Source organism: Gobio gobio (assembly GCF_949357685.1).
Source record: "Gobio gobio genome assembly, chromosome: 1".
NCBI classification, from domain to species: Eukaryota; Metazoa; Chordata; class Actinopteri; order Cypriniformes; family Gobionidae; genus Gobio; species Gobio gobio.
The window spans coordinates 64,685,448-64,705,174 of NC_137097.1; the positions used below are offsets into that span (position 1 = coordinate 64,685,448).

The following is a 19,727-nucleotide window of genomic DNA, read 5'->3' on the forward strand; positions in this document are numbered from 1 at the left end:
AAAGCTGCATGTATTAGAAAACTTATTTAACATTGTAATCATTTCTCACAATATTACAGTTTTACTGTAGTTTTTACTGTTATAATTTATTCCTTCAGTCACATGATTTTCTAAATGATTTTCTGCTCAAGAAACATTCCTTATTATTATCAATGTTGAAAACAGTATTAAAGAAAAAATTGTACTGTCTGCAAATCTTTAAACAGTGGTGTACATAGGTTATACATGGGTTGGAAAAATGTCACTGTAATGTTTTTATTATGATCTTTTTTTAGGGGTCCTCTGTGAGATAAATGAGGATGACTGCGCAATTCCCTCCTGGCCCATGGCCAAGTGTCAAAATAACGGCACATGTGTGGACAGGGTTGGTGGGTACAGGTGTAACTGCCCTCCAGGCTTCACTGGAGAACGCTGTGAGGGAGATATCAACGAGTGCCTTTCCAGCCCCTGCAACCCCTTCAACAGCTTGGATTGCATACAGTTACCCAATGATTACCTGTGTATGTGCAAGCCAGGCTTCACAGGTGAGGGATATCTGAAAACTGAAAAAAAAATGCGTCCGTTAGGCACATATGCAAGATTGTGTCTAAATGCTAACTTTGCAAAATTTTGTCTTCAGGACGAGGGTGTCAGAGTAGATTCAGTGTGTGCGAGTCTCAGCCCTGTATGAACGGAGGAGTGTGCTCCGTGTCTGGCAGCTCCCCGCTAGGATACACTTGCACCTGTCAGCTTGTGAGTATCCAGGCCTTATATGACATAATGTATCAACTATAGCATTATGATCTTGTGTTTTCCATCTTTATTGTACTGTATTCAACTTCAAAATCAACTACTTAATTGTCTTTTCTCAGGGGTACGCAGGTTCTAACTGTGAGAGGAGCATGAACTGCAAAGAGCTGCCTTGCTACAACAGTGGGAGCTGTACTCTTACCTCACGAGGTGCACGTTGCACCTGTATTCAGGGCTTTGGCGGGCCACTGTGTCAGCACCGCAGCAGTGAGGGCTGCTCCTCCAAGCCTTGCCACAATGGAGGCTTGTGTACAGAGGAAGTCGGCTTCCCTTTTTTCCACTGCCAGTGCATCAACGGCTGGACAGGCAAACGATGCGAAAAGGAACCCAGGCTTTTGCCTCTTCCTCCTCCTTGCCCTATTCCTGAATGCCACGGCAAGGCCAATGATGGTGTGTGTGACAAAGAATGTAATTCGTTTGCCTGCCGATTTGATGGAGGTGACTGCTCTCTGGCTGCGATCCCCTGGGAACGCTGCTCAGACCCTCGCTGCTGGCGGCTCTTCAACAACAGCCAGTGTGATGAGCTCTGCAACAATGCAGAGTGCCTGTACGATAACTTTGACTGCAAGAACAAAGAGAAAGTTTGCAAGTAAGTCCTGTACAATTTTATCATGCATCATAGGACGGTTTATGATGGTCTTTCTCTAATACGGTCTCTCTTCATTCAGCCCCATCTATGAGAATTACTGTACCGACCATTACGCAGATGGGCTCTGTGATCAAGGCTGCAATACTGTAGAGTGTGGCTGGGATGGACTGGATTGTGAAAAGAAGATTCCAGAAGATCTTGCAGAAGATATGCTGGTTATTGTAGTCCTGCTGCCTCCAGACGAGCTGCTAAGGACACAAACAGCATTCCTGCAGAAACTAAGTGTTATCCTCCGCACCACATTGCGTTTCCACCGTGATCAGAATGGAGAATACATGATCCGACCCTATACAGGCCGTGATACACGTATTAAACGAGAGCTTCATCCACAGCAGGAAGTCATTGGGTAAGTTGGGGCTACTAATGTAAACAGTGTAATTCCATTTACCTTTGTATGGCGAAATTCTGCAGGCAAATTGCAGTCACCGCAATTGGATCAAACCTGCTCATAAATTTTGCGTTCCACCTTTGAGTAAGTGGTGCCTAATGCATCGCTCTAATTTTGACAATGGCAACATTTTGCAGGCAAAGAAGGTCCAGTCTCGCTAATGTGAGCGTACCTTACAAAAACTCTTTGGCTCCTCTGCAGGTCCATTGTATACTTGGAGATAGACAACAGGCTATGCTCCCAGGCCTCAGATGACTGCTTCCACAATGCTGCCATTGCTGCTGAATACCTGGGTGCTTTGACTGCCCGTGAGATGTTGCGTTTCCCATACCCCCTTAAAGAAGTGCGCAGTAAGTATCCACACTTGCACCAACTTAACCGCTACCTTAAATAGGCCCCATTTGGCCCCAAAAGCTGGCTACTCTTGATAATTTTATGATCGTTTACTAATTCTCTTTTAGGTGAAAAAATTATCTTTGATGATGTGATTCCCGAATGGAGTAAGCTACTGCTAGTAGGGGTAGCTTCTCTATTCTTGTTGGTAATCTTGATGGCGGGAATGTTGATTGCCCGCCGCAAACGTGAGCACAGCACACTGTGGTTCCCTGAGGGCTTCTTCCTCAAGAAGGAAACGAGCAGTAACAAGAACCGCAGAGAACCTGTGGGCCAAGATTCCCTCGGCATGAAGTGAGTCGCTCATGTAGTATCAATGCTTTTAATATAATTATTGTCAGTATACTTCATCAAAATATCCCTTTCATTGGCACTAATTAGCATTTGTGACTCTTTGCAGACACATGCCAAAGACAGTGGAAGAGTCTCTATTGTCTAATCACAGTGACCAGTGGATAGACACGGACTGCCCAGAGGCTAAAAGACTTAAGGTGATTGAGCATTTATCATTCCTCTTTCAATGTATATGTGTATGCACCAGTGAAACAGTTATATATCTGAATGAACAGCCTTAATAATATCGGGTTTTTATGTACAGGTGGAAGAGCCCAGCATTCTGTCAGATGGTGAGGATGCAGTTGACAGCAGACAGTGGACACAGCATCACTTGGCAGCGGCAGATATCCGTATGCCACCTTCCATGGCTCTCACACCTCCACAGGGAGAGTTTGATAGCGACTGCATGGATGTCAATGTCCGAGGCCCTGGTATGATATGTTTGGCTGTCTACTCTTGTCCTTGGTTAGGTCCAGTTGTCCCCCTCTTATTGGTGGCCCTGCATAGATACAAGAATTACAAATTGATTTAAAACATATGCAAACTATTAATTTCATATAGATGGCTTCACACCCTTGATGCTGGCATCCTTCTGTGGAGGTGGGCTGGAGCCAGAAGTGACTGAAGATGAGGACTCAGAAGAATCCTCAGCCAACATCATATCCGATCTCATTTACCAAGGAGCATCGCTTGCAGCTCAGACCGACCGCACTGGAGAGACTGCTCTGCACCTGGCTGCACGCTACGCCCGAGCTGATGCAGCTAAAAGACTATTGGATGCTGGGGCTGATGCAAATGCACAAGATAACACAGGCCGCACACCTTTGCATGCAGCTGTAGCAGCTGATGCACAGGGAGTTTTCCAGGTAAAGTCACCTACGATTAAATTTGTGTTTAAACATGGACTATTGAAACAAAGTCAGTGCTGATGTATCCCATATTCTTGCATCTTTAGATTCTGATCAGGAACCGCGCCACAGACCTAGACTCGCGCATGTATGATGGCTCGACTGCTCTGATCCTTGCAGCCCGTCTGGCAGTAGAGGGCATGGTGGAAGAGTTGATCACCTGCCATGCTGATGTCAATGCTGTCGATGAAATCGGTAAGCACAAAAGAAAAAGAAACACCAGGTTTTCTGCTCCAGTTGTGAAGTTTCTTTGTTCCTTATGGTTGCATCATATGGTTTTCTCTCCACAGGAAAGTCGGCTTTGCACTGGGCAGCAGCAGTCAATAACGTTGAAGCTACAGTTGCCTTGTTGAAGAACGGTGCCAATAAAGATATGCAGGACCTCAAGGTATGCAATCATATACTTTTGAGGGTTCTGAAGCCTTTCATAATTATCTATCTCAGCCATGTTTGAAATTTTTGAATCTATTTATGATCTTCAGGAGGAGACTCCACTATTCTTGGCTGCCAGGGAAGGTAGCTGTGGGGCAGTGAAGGTGTTGTTGGCTCACTTTGCCAACAGGGAGATAACAGATCACATGGACAGGCTCCCTCGAGACATTGCCCAGGAGCGCATGCACCACGACATCGTACAGCTGCTGGATGAATATAACACTGTCAGAAGTCCGCAGGGCCATGCAGGGCCAGGTCACCACATTTCTGGTAGCCACACGCTCTCACCTCTAATGTGCCCTCCCAGCAACTTCCTCCAAGGGCTGAAAAGCACCCCGCAGGGTAAGAAGAACCGTCGCCCAGGGGCTAAAGGCATGGGTGGGCAGCATGCTACCAACCTGAAAGATTCAGCCAAAAACCGCAACAAACGGTTGACGCTAGACATGCAGAGTGCTTTGCTGGAGAGCTCTGTCACGCTTTCCCCCGTCGACTCGCTGGATTCGCCACGTGGAGGCGCCAGCAATGCCGGATACATCACCAATCCAACCTCACCGGCCGCCATGCCCTCTCCTGGCCTTTTCCACACCTCCATGTCTGTCCCTTCCACTCCCATGGTGCACAGCAGTATCCTGGATGGCTCCAGCCCTTTTGCGGTCTCCCTGGCACAGCTGAGCGACCTGAGTGACGCAGGGCTCTCGATGCAGGGGCGTGTGGCCATGCAAGGAGGCAGCATCAACCAAGGCCCCCACAACTACGTGCTGAATGCCGGCCAGATGAGCCTCAACATGGGCATGGTAAGTCCAGTAAGCGTCCCATTTGACTGGCACAGCCGCATGTCTCAATCTTCTCAGTGCAGTCAGCCCATGGTCAACATGGTGCATCCAGCAAGTAGCCAAGCAGGCATGCTCCCTCAGACACCAACCCTGCAGCAAAGCAGCATGCTCTTGCACCAGCAGCATGTTTTCCGTAATGCCCAGCAGCCCATCCTGCAGCCAACACCCGTCTCCAACGCGCCCTCTATTAGCCCGGTCAAACTGGCACCCATTGCGGAGCAGCAGCCGCAGCAACTTCACAACCATGCCCTTACCAACCCCAACCTCACCCGCATGGGCTCCTCCACTCCCCCGACACCACAGCAGGCACAGCCTCCTCCAGCTTTCTACCAGCCACAGCAGCCGCAGGCTCCGCCTCCGCAGGCCACAGCAGCCCCTCAGGCCTCGCAAGCACAGGCTATCCCGTCTCAGGCACCCCCGGCACAGGCGAGCGGCAGCACCGCAGGCCCGGAGGATTACCCCACTCCGCCCTCCCAGCACAGCTACACCTCTGCCATGGATGCGACGCCCAAGCACTATTTGCATGTGCCCAGTGAACATCCTTACCTGACCCCTTCTCCAGAGTCTCCAGAGCCCTGGTCTAGCCCCTCCCCTCACTGTGTGTCTGATTGGTCTGACTCCACCCCCAGCCCGGCCGTCACGGCTCCTGCTCAAACCCAGATTTCCCATGTCCAGGAGTCCAATGGGAAGATGCAGGTGTTTGCTTGAACAGCTTGACCTACCTTAATTGCTTGTGACTTTGAGAAAGTAGAGTTGACAAGCGTCACCCTAGGGCTTGTTTTTTTACTTACCTGTCAGCCCATTTCCAAGATTTTAATTGGATTAGGATTGACTGTTTTGCATCAAGAAGACGTCTGCTGGTGTCTGCAGAAAGAAAGTTAAAGGGAATGTGTTGTCTTAAAAAGAAGACAATTTAATGAAGTAAGACGTTCTGTCACAGATGGACTTGTTTTTTAATTATAAAAAAAGTATATGAAGAATGCCACGTCTTTCATTTCAAAGACTTGGGGACACTCCTGAAACTAACAAACTTTATAAAAAAATAGATTGAGAGAAAAGTGAAATGTTGAAGGAAATTCCTTTCTTTTTATTTATTGTCTTATGTTTTCCAAACTGCCTTGTGGGTGTTTCGACCCTCTTTCTGTCTCTCTGTTGTTTTTAGTGACCCCATAACAAATGCCTTACTACTTCCAATGTGTATTACATGGGACTCGTGAGGTCTCCTCAGGTTCCATGTTGCTACTGTTACAAGAGGAGCAGCTCACGATTGCTCAGCTCGCCTGTTCCGCCCCTGGTTTTATCAGCAGATACAGAGAATTTATACACCGGGCTTTTTGAGTGACACACGCATACAATGAGATTAGACATTTTACAAATTTTAGTGATATTTATTTAGTCTAGCATTCAGAAACAGATTGGCACATGAAAACAGAGGTATATAGAGACCAACACAAGTGAAATGTTCTGATTTTAAATGATTTTGTAAAAGTATTTGTATGAATGTAGAGGGGCATCTGTGAAGCACTTCAAGGGGAAAAGCTTGAGAGAGAGAGATGGTAAGAAAACCCCGAAATCCTAGTTCAGCATTTATAAGGACAGTGCATAAAAGCGCCTCCCGAAAACAGGCCAGTGTTTCGAATGTTTTCAGTGTTGTGTTGTATCAGTGGAAATGATTTTACTGAACATAGTTTCTTCATTGACCTCACCGACTTATAAAGGCCTGAGCTGGCCAACGCTCTACCAGCTCCCTCTCAGAACCCCTGCCAGTCACTGCCTTATAGTCTTGCCTTGTGTAAATTTGTTTTATTTTGCGTTATTCTTTTTATAACCACATTTTTGGAGCCACAGTGTTAACTGTGGAACATTGATGTAATAAGCTGTGTTATTAGGCTGCTGCTCTGCGTCACTTCTTCGGTGACACTCAACTTCCTTTCCGCAAACATTCCTGATCGGCACGCACCGGCCGGATCTCACCGTGTTCCTGGTCCGTCACGAGCACTTCATTTCAGTACTGAACAGCTGCAGCCGACACTTGACCACTAGAAAGTCTTCCTCTGGGGCTTTACGGAGCCAAGGCAGTGTGGTTGATTTATTTTCACGTCATTTGATCCCTCAGGTCCAGCATTTCCATGTGGTCTAATCATATTCTAGCTCCTTTTGGTTTGGGTAGTGAGCATATGTGTTGTGTGTTGGGTACATGGCTAACGGGGTTGCTAATGGTCTGCTAGTGCTCTGTCACTCCTCAGGGAGGTGTTATATAGCATGCAGTGTTGTCTGCATCTTTAGCAGTTCCCACCCCATGAGCCTAGACGATGACATCTGTCGTGTCTGGTCAGAAGGCGTGAGATGGGAAACGCTACTATGTAGTGATGCCCCTGGCTTTCTGCAACATGTTCGTATGTTCCTCCCCAAATAACAATCCCAACTGCAAGACCTGAATTTGTTGATCATCACCAAGAGAAACATGTAAACATTGCTTTCATCCATACACACAGTATTTGTGCCTGATATTTGTCAAACCCATATGTCGAGTGTACAGCTAAAACTGTTGCCACATTTCAAGGCTTGAGGTGGTTTTGAAGCACATTCTGGACCTCTTTGTTCTTCTACACGAGTACTACTAAGCTTAGCTAATCAAGCATAAGTCTTCCTTTTGTTCATAACCTTTCACTTCTCATGATACTGTTCTCCAGATATTTTTGAAATTCCTGTACCTGTAAATATGTTTCGCCTTTTTTAGGTCTACTTGTTTATGAGAAGTCTTATGTTTCTAAAATGATTATGTACTAAAAAGAACAAAGTAAATGTACTTTTTTTTTATTAGCATTATTAAGGTGAGGATGTGACTATATTGGTCTTGCATAACTAGAACAGCCATACAGTAGATATTTTCTATCGTCATTATTAATTTCCTATACTTGTTTAAAAGTAGTTTAAAATCATTGTATATAAACAGCTTTTCACAGTTTCTTTCTACAAAGTTGTAAAATATGTTACTTCTAATAAAGCAGTAGAAACTACATTCCACTAATGTCTTCTTCTTTGTCTCACCTCTTCCGTATTTCCATGCATACTGAAGTTTTAAGATTGCATAAAAAAGTCCAGTTTGAAACATGCTAATGTATGTATACCAATTTCCACCAAAGTGTATGAGACAAGAGTTTGGGATAATGTAGACAATCGGTCTATATTGCAACAAACTCCTCTGGGGGAAGGAGGATACAAGACTTTTAACAATAACAGTCATTTACTTTACTGTATGTTGTCCTCCCAATGTGTGAAATAAAGTTGTTTTACCACTAGTCACAGTGATTTAGGAACTCAAAAACCAAAACATCTACTTTGCGATGCTCATGCTTATAATGAAAATAAACTCAAAATATGCCTGTATCCTAATTTTAGCGTTGCTAGTCAGCCATTGTCTGGCTATCACCAGGCCAAGCTCAATCTTTTAATACCCAAACATCACAATATCTGCCCTCAAGGCCTGCACAGGAAAGCCTATTCCAAAACATTTGAATACTTTCAATACTCTTTATCAACATTCATTGATGAGGTACCAAAAATAAATGTTTTTCATATTTTATTTAATAGGCTACCTACTGGCAACTTAAAACATTTAAAAATATTGGCCTGGTTTCACAGGGCTAGATTAAGCCAGGGTTGGGCATTAGTTCAATTAGGACATTTAAAGGGTTAGTTCACCCAAAAATAAAAATTCTGTCATCATTTACTCCCCCTCATGTCGTTCCAAACCTGCAAGACTTTCGTTCATCTTCGGAACACAAAGATATTTTTAATGAAATCTGGGAGCTTTCTGTCTATCCATATGAATTGAGCGATTTCGTCAAAATTTTCTGGAAGCAATCCCTTTATATGATGAACAGATTGAATTAAACATAAACAGCAGCTTAACTTGACGCACATGAACAAACGTGCTGCGTAACACGAGAATGAACCTCATTGGTTCTTGCCGAAGCTCAAATGTGCTGCATAACACATGAGAATGAACCTCATTGGTTCTTGCACGTCAAGCAAACATGCTCATGTTTCCGTTTACCACAACTGATGTGTGTGTTGATGAATGTTTATATGTGAATAAAAGCCTAAATTAAATTCATCATATTAAGCGATCGAGTCTCTTCATAAAATTTGGACTAGATAACTCAATTCATATGGATTAGTTTTACAATCTCTTTATGAACTTGTTAAAGTGTTATAGTGGTAGTTGCTTCAACTGTCAATGGAGGGACAACATTTTTTTTATTTATTTTATAAGATCTTCATTTGTGTTCCGAAGATGAATAGAACGAAAGTCTTACAGGTTTGGGCCGTCATGAGGGTGAGTAATTAATGACAGAATCATTTCCTTTCATTTTTGGGGGAACTATCCCTTTAAGTAGCTTTTATATATGTGCTTTAGTAGAAAAAAAAAACCATACTGGTGTGCATCTTGAGACAAAACAATGGCACTGACATATTTTCAGATATATCAGTGCAAGTTGCTTTCAGTTAAAACAGCTCAACCCAGTGCTATCTGGGACTAGGCTCGTCTGTGAAACCAGGGATTGACTGTTTAAACTGTTACACACTGCAATTTGTAACTAAACATCATGTATTTGATCATTGCTATTACAATTGTCTTGAGGTTAAAGTTAGAACAATGCTGCAAGATCCAGATTTTACAGTGGACATTAAGTGGTGATAAATCGCAGTTGCAAAATTATTGCTAGGCTAACTATGGCTTGTTGCATTTTATTTTGCATTGAGCAAATACCCAAGACCCTTTCAGAACCGGCCATTTTTGGGTTGTGAAACTGTCACTAAAAATGCTACAGCTGTAAAGTGGATCTGACTCCTCACTCCTTACGCTCTGAGGGATTTTTAGGCAGCACCTTGACCCATTCTCCTGTGTAGAAGGCGCATAATACTCAGACTAGCATTGAACACGCGGTCGTGCTGGAAGATCATTTTATAGAATGCGTCTATGGGTAGTCGCCCTGTGGGGTCAGCATGCTTCATGGCAGTCAGTGGCATGTACAAACGGTTGGTCTGATGACGAAACGGAGGGTTCTTGGACACAATCAGCTGGAAGGTTTGCTGTAAGCAATCAGACATTTGCACGTCACTCAATTGAACAGGGAGCCTCGACGACCAAAAGAACAGCCCATACACACTCTCACCTGAGCCACCTCCTCAGGTGTCTGCCCGATCGAATGAAAGATTCTGCGTGAATATGGCAAGTAGATCTGACGGAAGATTTGTGTGGTCTCCTCGTCAGTCTCTGACAGGTCCATCTTCTCTGCCTCCTCATACACTTTGTTCTCAAACTCAGTTACAACTGGGCCTGGCTCCACTAAAGTCATCCTGTGGGAGATGTAGATAATACACACTTACAATGCATGAATGTTTTTGCATCTTTAAAATATAAGAAGTGTAGTGCATTTAACCCTAAAATGCATAAAGGGGGTCAAATATACCCAGCATGCTATGATTGTTGTGTTCAGGTCATTTTGACCTGGAGAGGATTTTCTTTTTAAATAATAAAGTGAGTAATATTAGTTTAAAAAAATTGCATGATGTTACAAAATGTTACATTAAGTTTTTTCTCACGCTAACATACGACCGGATATCTTTCCTATTTTTTTTTGTAGAGCTAGCGAGTGTCAACCACCACATCAAGTCTCATGCCATTTAGATGAAGGGCATTTATTTTTTTGACGTAGTGGCATGATGGTTACTCTTCATAAATCCACTAAAAATCACCTTGGGACCATCTGATTAAAAGAGGATTTCTCGCTGATTTTGTCTAGTTAACTCAGCACTATATGAGTGTACTCACTTGACATTGAACTTCATAGCTTGCACAGCAAGACTCTCACAAAATCCTTCCACAGCAAATTTGGAGGCAGCATATACATCATTGAAAAGTAGTCCTGAAAAAAAAATAGCACTCTGAAAATAACAGTAAAGGTAAAACATTTTCAATTGACATGTGTACTAATAACTGAGATATGTGGTATTACCTTGGATGCCCAGGACGCTACTCATTACTACGATGTGCCCACTCTGACGTCGCTTCATATCAGGCAGCAATTCCTTCACCAGTCTCACCAGGCCAAAGAAGTTAGTGTTGAAGAGTTCCTGCATAGCACTTACACTCTGGCACTCCAACGGACCAATCATGCCCACACCGGCATTATTCACTACAAAACAGTGCGGTAGAGTCTAAATCAAGCTGGATGTGGAAGATTGCTCAAATCTCTGTAGCATTTTGCAGAGTATAGTTTAAAGGACAGTTCAAAACAATAAAATAATCTGTCATCATTTACTCACCCTTATGTCATTTCAAACCTGTATAACATAAAAGAAGATATTATGGATGGAAGTCAATAGAAACCAAAACTGTTTGGTTACCAACATTCTTCAAAATATCATCTTCTGCGTTTTGCAGAAGAAAAACAAATCATTTTTGGAACGACATCAGGATGAGTAAACGATGACAGAATTCCCCTTTAAAACAAAGGTTCAGTGGGTACTCTTGCCACCACTGGCTGTGAGAATTTGCACGCGTGAAAACAATTCTATCATAATTTTATTTAATTGTTTTAGAAATGTTAATGTCCAGACTCCAGGATTATGATTAGTCAGTAAAAATAGGCTTTAGCAAGTAAAAAAAAAAAACTTCACATTATCACTTAAAGGATTAGTTCACTTTTAAATCAACTTTTGCTGATAATTTACTCACCCCCATGTCATCCAAGATGTCCATGTCTTTCTTTCTGCAGTCGAAAAGAAATTAAGGTTTTGGATGAAAACAGTCCAGGGTTTTTCTCCATATAATGGACTTCAATAGAAACAGAGCGACACGCGTCATAATCTGAAGACCACGCCCACCGGGGGGAAAAACAATCATTGCGGGAGGCTGCCTTCTTGTCATTTCGGACTTATAACAAAAAACTGAACAATGTATAAAAGCTGATATGTGACAAAGTGTACTGCAAACAAGCTAAACAAAACCCAGAAGCAAAAACCCAGACGTTTTTATAAGCTGTTGATCCAAAAAACGAGCGTTTAAGGACAAAAAAGTGGATTCAGGCCATTGAGACAGAGCACGACGGGTCATAAAACACTGAGAACTACGGCGACTAGAGGGGAACGTAATCAGCCACAGTAAATATAATATATAAAACGGATATTTGGATATTTGACTTAACAGTGACAAAATATTTACTGCACACATAGACATATTGAGGCATACTGAGTGTCAGGATCCCAAAATTGACCCATTCTTCCTGCTGAAGCTTCACTTCGTATTGCCTGTATCCACTTTTATCTTCTAAAACGCTCGTTTTTTTGGGTCGACAGCTTATAAAAACTTATTTCTGTGTTTTTTAGCTTGTTTGCTGTACACCTTGTCACATATCCGCTTTTAGACATTGTTCTGTTTTTTGTTATAAGTCCGAAATGACAATGAGGCAGCCTCAAGCAATGCAAAGTCAATGGAGAGCGTTGGATTGTTTTCCCCCCCGGTGTGGGCATGGCCTAAATACGCTCTGTCTCTATGGGCTCCAAACGGTTCAAGGTCCAAATGACAGATTCAGTGCAGCTTCAAAGGGCTTTAAACGATACCAGACGATGAATAAGGGTCTTATCTAGCGAAACGATCAGTTTCTGCGAGAAACCGAGCAGTATTTATGCTATTATTTTACCTCTTTTCAGACGAGCGTGATCATCTCTGAGCTCAGCCATAACTTCCGGCAAGTGAGGTCAAATTAGATCGTGGTCATAGATATATCGATAGTAGATGCCTCATTCTACTGATCCGTGCAGTCGCTAATGAGGCATCTACGTGTACATCTATGACCACGATTGTATTTGACCTCACTTGCCGGAAGTTATGGCGGAGCTCTGAGATGATCACGCTCATCTGAAAAGAGGTAAAATAATAGCACTAATACTGCTCGGTTTCTCGCAGAAACTGATCGTTTCGCTAGATAAGACCCTTATTCATCGTCTGGTATCGTTTAAAGCCCTTTGAAGCTGCACTGAAACTGTCATTTGGACCTTGAACCGTTTGGAGCCCATTGAAGTCCATTATATGGAGAAAAACCCTGGACTGTTTTCATCCAAAACCTTAATTTCTTTTCGACTGCAGAAAGAAAGACATGGACATCTTGGATGACATGGGGGTGAGTAAATTATCAGCAAAAGTTTATTTAAAAGTGAACTTATCCTTTAAGCTGAACTATAAAAATGATCATCATAGGACCCAAGTGATACATGTGACTCAAATCAAAGTGGAATATGTGGAATATTCCAGATATTATGGTATACTTCTTTAGTTTAGTTTTAAATTAAGCAGATAACAATTTTTGTTGTAATTCTTGCATAGATCATCTAAATCGGAAAAGATCAAATAAGACACTGAACTACTATATCACTATAAATCTGCATTGCAGGAATGAAGTGATTGAGGGAAATAATTGTTGGAAAGGAAACTGTCAATTTCACCTAACACATCCACTCGTCGATCTGACAAGCTGTTGACGCACTCTCTGATGGAGTCCTCACAGGTGGCATCCAGCTGTCGGATCTCCAGGGATCTGTTAAGCGTTTCCCCGGCTGCTCTCTCCAGGGCTTCTCTCCTATCCAGGTCCCTCATGGTGGCCACAACTAATTCAAGCAGAATCAACATAGGTAGCATAACACTTCCCTTTTCGGAGCGGCTAGCAATAGCAAGCTAGCTTTGAAATAAAACCACCCTCCTTTGGATCATCTTCAAAGCCACGTCTCCTCCATAACACATGAATGAGCAAACAAAAGCATCACAAGAGACTGCGTTAAACTACCTCATGTCTCAAAGCACATAACATCACAATAATAATGAACATAATCGCTGACCTGTGCCACCTGACTGCTGCAGATTCATTTCGGCGTTGATAGTGTTGCCATTGAAACGCATTAATCTGTGTCGCAAACCACTGGTCTCGCAATCACGGTTTTCCATTTCTTCAAAATTAGTAGTTAGGGTGTGAACGCAGCATAAGCTGGCTGTTTAGGTTCAGACCTGTTTAGACCACTTAAAATAGTGATTACGATCAGGATGTGAAGAGGCTTTCAACAAACATAACAAAAATGATTTGTTTCTGGAACAAATTCTAACCCTAACCCTAACCCTACCCTACCCTATCTAACCCTAACCCTAACCCTAACCCTACCCTACCATTAATGTACATATGTAGGGTTGGGAACCGAGAACCGGTTCTTATGCAGAACCGAAACTGATTTTTAAAAAATACCAGAACCGTGCGAAATTCCTAAGTTTCGGTTCCGAAAACGGTTCTGGTGCAATGTGTGTAGGATACGCTGGAAGCGTATCCTTTAATAGCGAGTGACAGCCAGTGTTGCCAAGTCCGCGGTTTCCCACGGAATTGGGCTACTTCAACACTGTTGCCGCGGGCTGTGTTTCATGTCCGCGGGTTGAAGCGACCCCAATTATGTGATATTTAGCCCTGGAAATGCAAATTTTACCGGAGAAGCCCCCCTGAAACGCGATTGGGCTTGTTTTGGGATAGTTTTGAGTAGCAATTGTGTGGGTTTTGTTGTGAAAACCTGGCATCCCTGGCTCACCTCATCATGAATATTAATTACGTTGCCTGCCGCTTCCAGGAGTGCAACGCAGTTCAGCACTGAAAGCCCTCGCGCTACACATTTACGGTTTTGCGTCAGATATTTTCTCGTTGACCACCAGCATGGCGAAGAGAAAGTCACAAGTATGGATTCATTTCCAAAGAATGAATGATAATGAAGCAAAATGTAACACATGTGGAAAGTTAATAGCATGAAAAGGAGGCTGCACTAGCAATTTGACAAAACATTTGCTACAGCACAGAGTGCCACAGGGCTTATACCAGATTTATAGTGAAATGCCTATATATATATATATATATATATTTGTCAACCGTTGAGTCACCATGGTTTAGGTAAGCGTTTAGGCACAATTACCGTTGTAATGCTGAATTGCAATTTATTATTTACCAGTTCACTGAATAACTGAATTACTATTAAATTAATATACAACTAATTAATAAATATGACTAATAAATATAATTTATAACTTGGTTTTATTCAGAGACAGAGAGATAAAATGTAATAAGACAATTTCAGAGGTGTTCATTTGAAAAAAACTGTGTTGCAAGAATGGCTTAATTAATACTGTAATATATGTACAGTTTGACTGTATGACTTTTTTGACATTGCCAACCTGTAAATTAATTTTAGAGCAAGTAATAAACACAAAATGGATTGTTTGAGTTGCGTATTGTGCCTTTTTCCTTTACCACTATTTGCTTAATAATTTTAATGGAACCGGAATCGTTAGGCGGAACCGGAACCAGAACCGGAACCGGAAAATTTCTCACGATTCCCAACCCTATACATATGTGACCCTGAACCACAAAACCAGTCATAAATCTCTCAGGTATATTTGAGGCAATAGCCAACAATACATTGTATGGGTCAAAATTATAGATTTTCTTTTCTGCCAAAAATCATTAGGATATTAAGTAAAGATCATGTTCCATGAATATATTTTGTAAATGTACTACCGTAAATATATAAAAAATGTATTATTAGTAGTAATATGCATTGCTAAGGACTTCATTTGGTCATCTTTAAAGGCGATATATTTAGATTTTTTTGCACCCTCAGATTCCAGATTTTCAAAAATATTGTTGTATCCTAAAAAACCATATGGAAAGCTTAATAATTCAGCTTTCAGATGATGCATAAATCTCAATGACTGGTTTTGTGCCCAGGGTCACATATGTAACAGAGTTCAGCTAGTAAAGAGCTGTGCTCAGTAAACCTCACTCCCCTGGCCTCAGGAGGTGTTTACACACACAAAAAAAGTGATTTTATGAAACTTTAATTCAAATCGTTATATTTGTATGCTCCTTCATGATGCACTGCATAATAATAAATCTATAATTTACATTTAACATTTCCCCCCGGTTTCTCAGACTAGTCCCAGACTTAAGAGCTGTTTTAAAAGGTCCCATGGCATGAAATTTTTATTTTATGAGTTTTTTTAACATTAATATGTGTTCCCCTAGCCTGTATATGGTCCCCAAGTGGCTAGACATTTTGATAGGTGTAAACCGAGTTCTGGGTGTCCTGCTCTGCCTTTGAGAAAATGAGATCTCAGATGAGCCGATCTGGAATCTTCCCTATATGTCGTCATACGGGGAAAGGTTACCTCCCCTTCCTCTGCTTTGTCCGCTCAGAGAATTAGGAGAAAATGGATTCAGTTGTTGCTATGTCAGCACAGGCTTTACAAACAGCCTTTTACCATATGGATTCGACAGCACCGCCACAAACAGTGAGTAACAGTGTTCATTAATGCCTGATCTGTGATCAGTGATTTCTGATGTGTAGCTAATCATTCAAGTTCACACAGACTTTCTTTCTAAATCGTTTAATACGGTCAGTTCTGCTGCTGGCCATCTTGATGCCCTAAGCGTAATGCATCAGTGAATCAAGCCAGTGACTAAAACGATCAACTTCACATCGTTTCTGTTAGTAGCATGAAACAAAACTGTTATTTAAATTGTGATTAGATGCTAGATTAGCGATCAACACTCTCTTTATAATGTTCGGATTTGTCAATCACACGTCGCGAGTGTATCTGCACACTTGTCCAAACTGCCGTTATGATGAATGACGCGGTTTTGCTGCACAAAGCTCTTACTGTATTCATGTCGATGTTGTGTTTGCTGTTAGTTGTGGTGAAAGCATTTTGTGAGAGAAAACGCGCTGCAATGACAAGATCACTGCATTCATGCGATCAACAGACTTAAGGAGGAAGAGGACAGGGTCGCGTGACTGGGACTCTGTTTATTCAGAACTCTCAGATACAAACAAAATAAACTTGCGGTCTTAACAACTCGTTACAATAAAACTTTTTCAGCTATCTTGCTTCAGGTCTCTCTGGTCCACATGCAGTCTGTCTCTCTCTCTGGCAGCTAAACCACACCCCCTCCGCAACATAATCTAAAGGCCCATTTATACTTCTGCGTCGAGTGTACGCCGTAGGCTACGCACGTAGCCGACGCCGTCGTGAGCATTTATACTTCTGCACTGTTGTCCGCGTCAATGTGCAATTCCACATACAGACGCTAGTAGGCAGTGTCCTCGGGCATGTTGGTGTAATCAACACAACAGCCGAAGAAGAAGCAGCTTGAGGTGTAGAATGTGTACATTCATGTCGGAATATCAGCAGCTGTGAGAGAGCGGCTTTTCTTGCAGCTTGAGTTGTTGTATCTAATACAAATTTAGCATCTCTAGTTGATTTGTAGAGTTAAATAAGGCGATCTGGCACTGGAATGCGTTTGTGAAATCATGCGGAGCTCGTGGCGCTGTTTTCACTAGCGGTGGCTCGAGCAATCGATTGCTTTTGCGGCGACTTCATTCACGAAATGTACCCTAATGTGTCCCTGTTCTTGATATACACAGATTAACATCTTTGGTTTTAATGAGAAAATAAATAAACTATACTTAGCGGATCTATGTATTTATTTACTACCATAAAGAATCGCTGGACTACAAAATATTGTGTTATAGCAGACGTGGAACTATCATCCCATTTCTGGACACACACACACACGCTCCTATCGCAGATTTTTTATTTATTTATTGACCTGAGGGAAGGGTTCTGGCAGACCAATCACAGCGCTTGCGGTCCGCGTAGAATTGACGCGTTGTTACATTTTTGGAGAGGTGCGCGTCAGGGTACGGCGTAGGGTACGGCGTATCCAACGCGTCTATGCGTATGGTACGCCGTACCTTCTGCGCGCACTCGACGCAGAAGTATAAATTGGCCTTAATACTCATTTCAAATGCAAAGATGTCAGCCAATAACAACAGTGGGCGTTTTCACAGAAGTCTCACATCAGACAGGCCCCTTCAAACAGAGAATTCAAGCCAGAGGGCTAATATCAGTATAGAAAAAATTACTTTTTTATGTAAAAAGCATACTAATAATATAAGTACACCACAGGAAACATTATAAAATAATTTAAAAAAAACCATGCCATGGGACCTTTAACTTAAAGCAACTTGCACTGCATATCTTAAAATAAGGCAGTGCCATTGTTTTGTCTCAAGATGTAATGTAATGTAAATGTAAGATGTTTTTTTTTCTAAGGCACGTTTATAAAAGCTACTTAAATGTCCTAATTGAACTAAGGCCTAATCCTGGCTTAATCTAAGCTCTGTCTGTGAAACCAGGCCTTTAAGGGGTATTTTTAACATGCAGTCTTCTTACCTTTGAAGCGCCTTAACTCATCTTTTGCAAGACGGACAGCCACCGCCAAACCAATTCCAGAGGAGCATCCTGTCACCAAAACCTTCCGTGAACCCATACCTTTCTCTCAACGCTGATCTCTAGTCTGAAACCATAATTAAAGCAATAAACTTTAGCCACACAATATTTAACATTGATAAGAGGACTTCGTATATAGGCCTATTGCACACATGTGTAAATATGATCATTACAACAGCAATTACTTTTGCAAGTAGCTCCACAAATTGATGCTAAATTTAAGTTTAAGTGACTGTAACTGTTGAATATGGTGTCACATCTATTTACTTGGTGAACAGACAATAATTGAAAATACTAAATGTACAGAGCACGCCGAAGGGTGTCAGGACTACAGATTAAATCTTAATCGGATTTTCTCAGCACTGGAGCGCGCGCCTCGCCTCGTGTGCGCGTATGAACTGGTCAATTACAATGCACTAGCGCTGTGATGCAATTTCACATCTAAAACCGCACGACAAGCGATATGTGTCATAAAAGTCGTGATGTTTTAATATTAAGCACTCAACATGACAGTGACGAACTATTTGCAGTGCGTGAAAAACAAAACACGAGACAGCAACAAAAGCATAATGGTTCAGACTAAACCTGCTTGAAGTGTTCTGGGACATGTACTTAACGAATGCAACTAAACTGACCGTTCTTTGAAGCGTGTACAGACCTGTGTCCTGCTGACAGCGCTCCTCTTTTCATCCATAAACTCCTTTCAGCCGGAGCGCGTGAGTTCTGCATGAGAGTATGATCAGTCATGTTGAAGAGGTCGCGTTTGTGTTCAGACAGAGAACCCTGGGATTTGAAGTCATTGGCTGTACAGATACATTGACCTAATAATCAAAACAATAATAATTAGTGTTGGGGAAAGTTACTTCTAAAAGTAATACGTTACAAAATTCATAAAAAAAGTAATCGCGTTACTTTTTTATGTAACGCGTTGTTACTTTTGCATTAATATTTCACACCTGGGCTAGGTTTGCATGTTTGTTTTATAATTACAAAAAAAAAAACAATAGGTCTATTTTTGGCAAATATAAAGGCCCTTTCACACCAAAAGTGACATGGGCGCAAGGAAATGCAAATTCACGCCTGTACAGTAGAGGGCGTAGCTCAAACAAACCTTTCAGTTTGTGCTGCCAGCAGGAGAAAGTTCAACACTCTTACCTCAGCAAAAATAAATAAAACATAAATAATAATAATCAAATGTGATGTTTAAGTCATTTTTTGCTTATTACAGTTTAATTGGATCATTGAAGATCAGCAGCAAATACACTGGTCAATAAACAAAATATATTATTATATTATTATCACTATTATTTTGAATTTAATTATTGCAGGTTTAATATTCTGAGTTTTTATTAATTTTGAGGAATACTCACAATGAAACACAACGCCTCTGCACTTACTCCTGATTTCTCTCGACATGGGAACAGGAGAGCTGTCAACATGGGAAAACAAAGTAACTTGAGTTACTTATTTGAAAAATATATTTTGTTGTACATTTAAAAGTAATGCATTACTTTACTGGTCACTTAAAAAAGTAATCTAATTATGTAACTTGCGCTTTTTGTAATGTGTCTGAATTCTTGACTTAAAGGAGTAGTTCACTTTAAAATGAAAATTA

The 19,727-nt window shown here is 41.8% G+C and overlaps 2 protein-coding genes across 4 annotated transcripts in view; one reads left to right on the forward strand and one right to left on the reverse strand.

Annotated features, from left to right (window-relative positions):
- The window catches only part of notch3 (notch receptor 3), a 29,529-nt gene extending 21,774 nt beyond the window's left edge, over nt 1-7,755 (forward strand). The window contains exons 22-33 of the mRNA XM_079831166.1: nt 276-524; nt 620-732; nt 852-1,378; nt 1,458-1,784; nt 2,028-2,176; nt 2,288-2,513; nt 2,620-2,710; nt 2,818-2,986; nt 3,117-3,421; nt 3,511-3,658; nt 3,754-3,851; nt 3,946-7,755. Of these exons, the coding sequence (XP_079687292.1) occupies nt 276-524; nt 620-732; nt 852-1,378; nt 1,458-1,784; nt 2,028-2,176; nt 2,288-2,513; nt 2,620-2,710; nt 2,818-2,986; nt 3,117-3,421; nt 3,511-3,658; nt 3,754-3,851; nt 3,946-5,436 (3,893 nt within the window). The 3' untranslated portion in view covers nt 5,437-7,755. The remainder of the gene's footprint in view (nt 1-275; nt 525-619; nt 733-851; nt 1,379-1,457; nt 1,785-2,027; nt 2,177-2,287; nt 2,514-2,619; nt 2,711-2,817; nt 2,987-3,116; nt 3,422-3,510; nt 3,659-3,753; nt 3,852-3,945) is intronic.
- On the reverse strand, nt 7,551-18,933 carry LOC307135034 (retinol dehydrogenase 8). Of its 3 annotated transcripts, none has more exons than XM_079831180.1 (7): nt 18,298-18,470; nt 18,056-18,179; nt 13,243-13,404; nt 10,755-10,934; nt 10,571-10,664; nt 9,912-10,095; nt 7,551-9,828 (listed from the first exon to the last, which is right to left on the reverse strand). In XM_079831180.1, the coding sequence occupies exons 2-7, from the start codon at nt 18,150-18,152 to the stop codon at nt 9,613-9,615; spliced, it is 933 nt and encodes a 310-aa protein (XP_079687306.1). In that variant the 5' UTR covers nt 18,153-18,179; nt 18,298-18,470; the 3' UTR covers nt 7,551-9,612. The 3 variants fall into 3 exon arrangements, with proteins under 3 accessions (XP_079687306.1, XP_079687304.1, XP_079687305.1); XM_079831178.1 differs by lacking the exon at nt 18,298-18,470 and adding an exon at nt 18,771-18,933 and having other exon boundaries at nt 8,149-9,828; XM_079831179.1 differs by lacking the exon at nt 18,298-18,470 and adding an exon at nt 18,748-18,883 and having other exon boundaries at nt 8,296-9,828.
- Between the last annotated feature and the right edge of the window lie 794 nt (nt 18,934-19,727).

Coding starts and splice junctions, on each gene's coding strand:
- LOC307135034 (XM_079831180.1), bottom strand. CDS start 18,152: ATGGGTTCACGGAAGGTTTTGGTGACAGGATGCTCCTCTGGAATTGGT. Junction 13,405..18,055: donor TGAGTTAAGGCGCTTCAAAG/GTAAGAAGACTG, acceptor TGCTTGAATTAG/TTGTGGCCACCATGAGGGAC. Junction 10,665..10,754: donor TAGCGTCCTGGGCATCCAAG/GTAATACCACAT, acceptor TTTTTTTTTCAG/GACTACTTTTCAATGATGTA.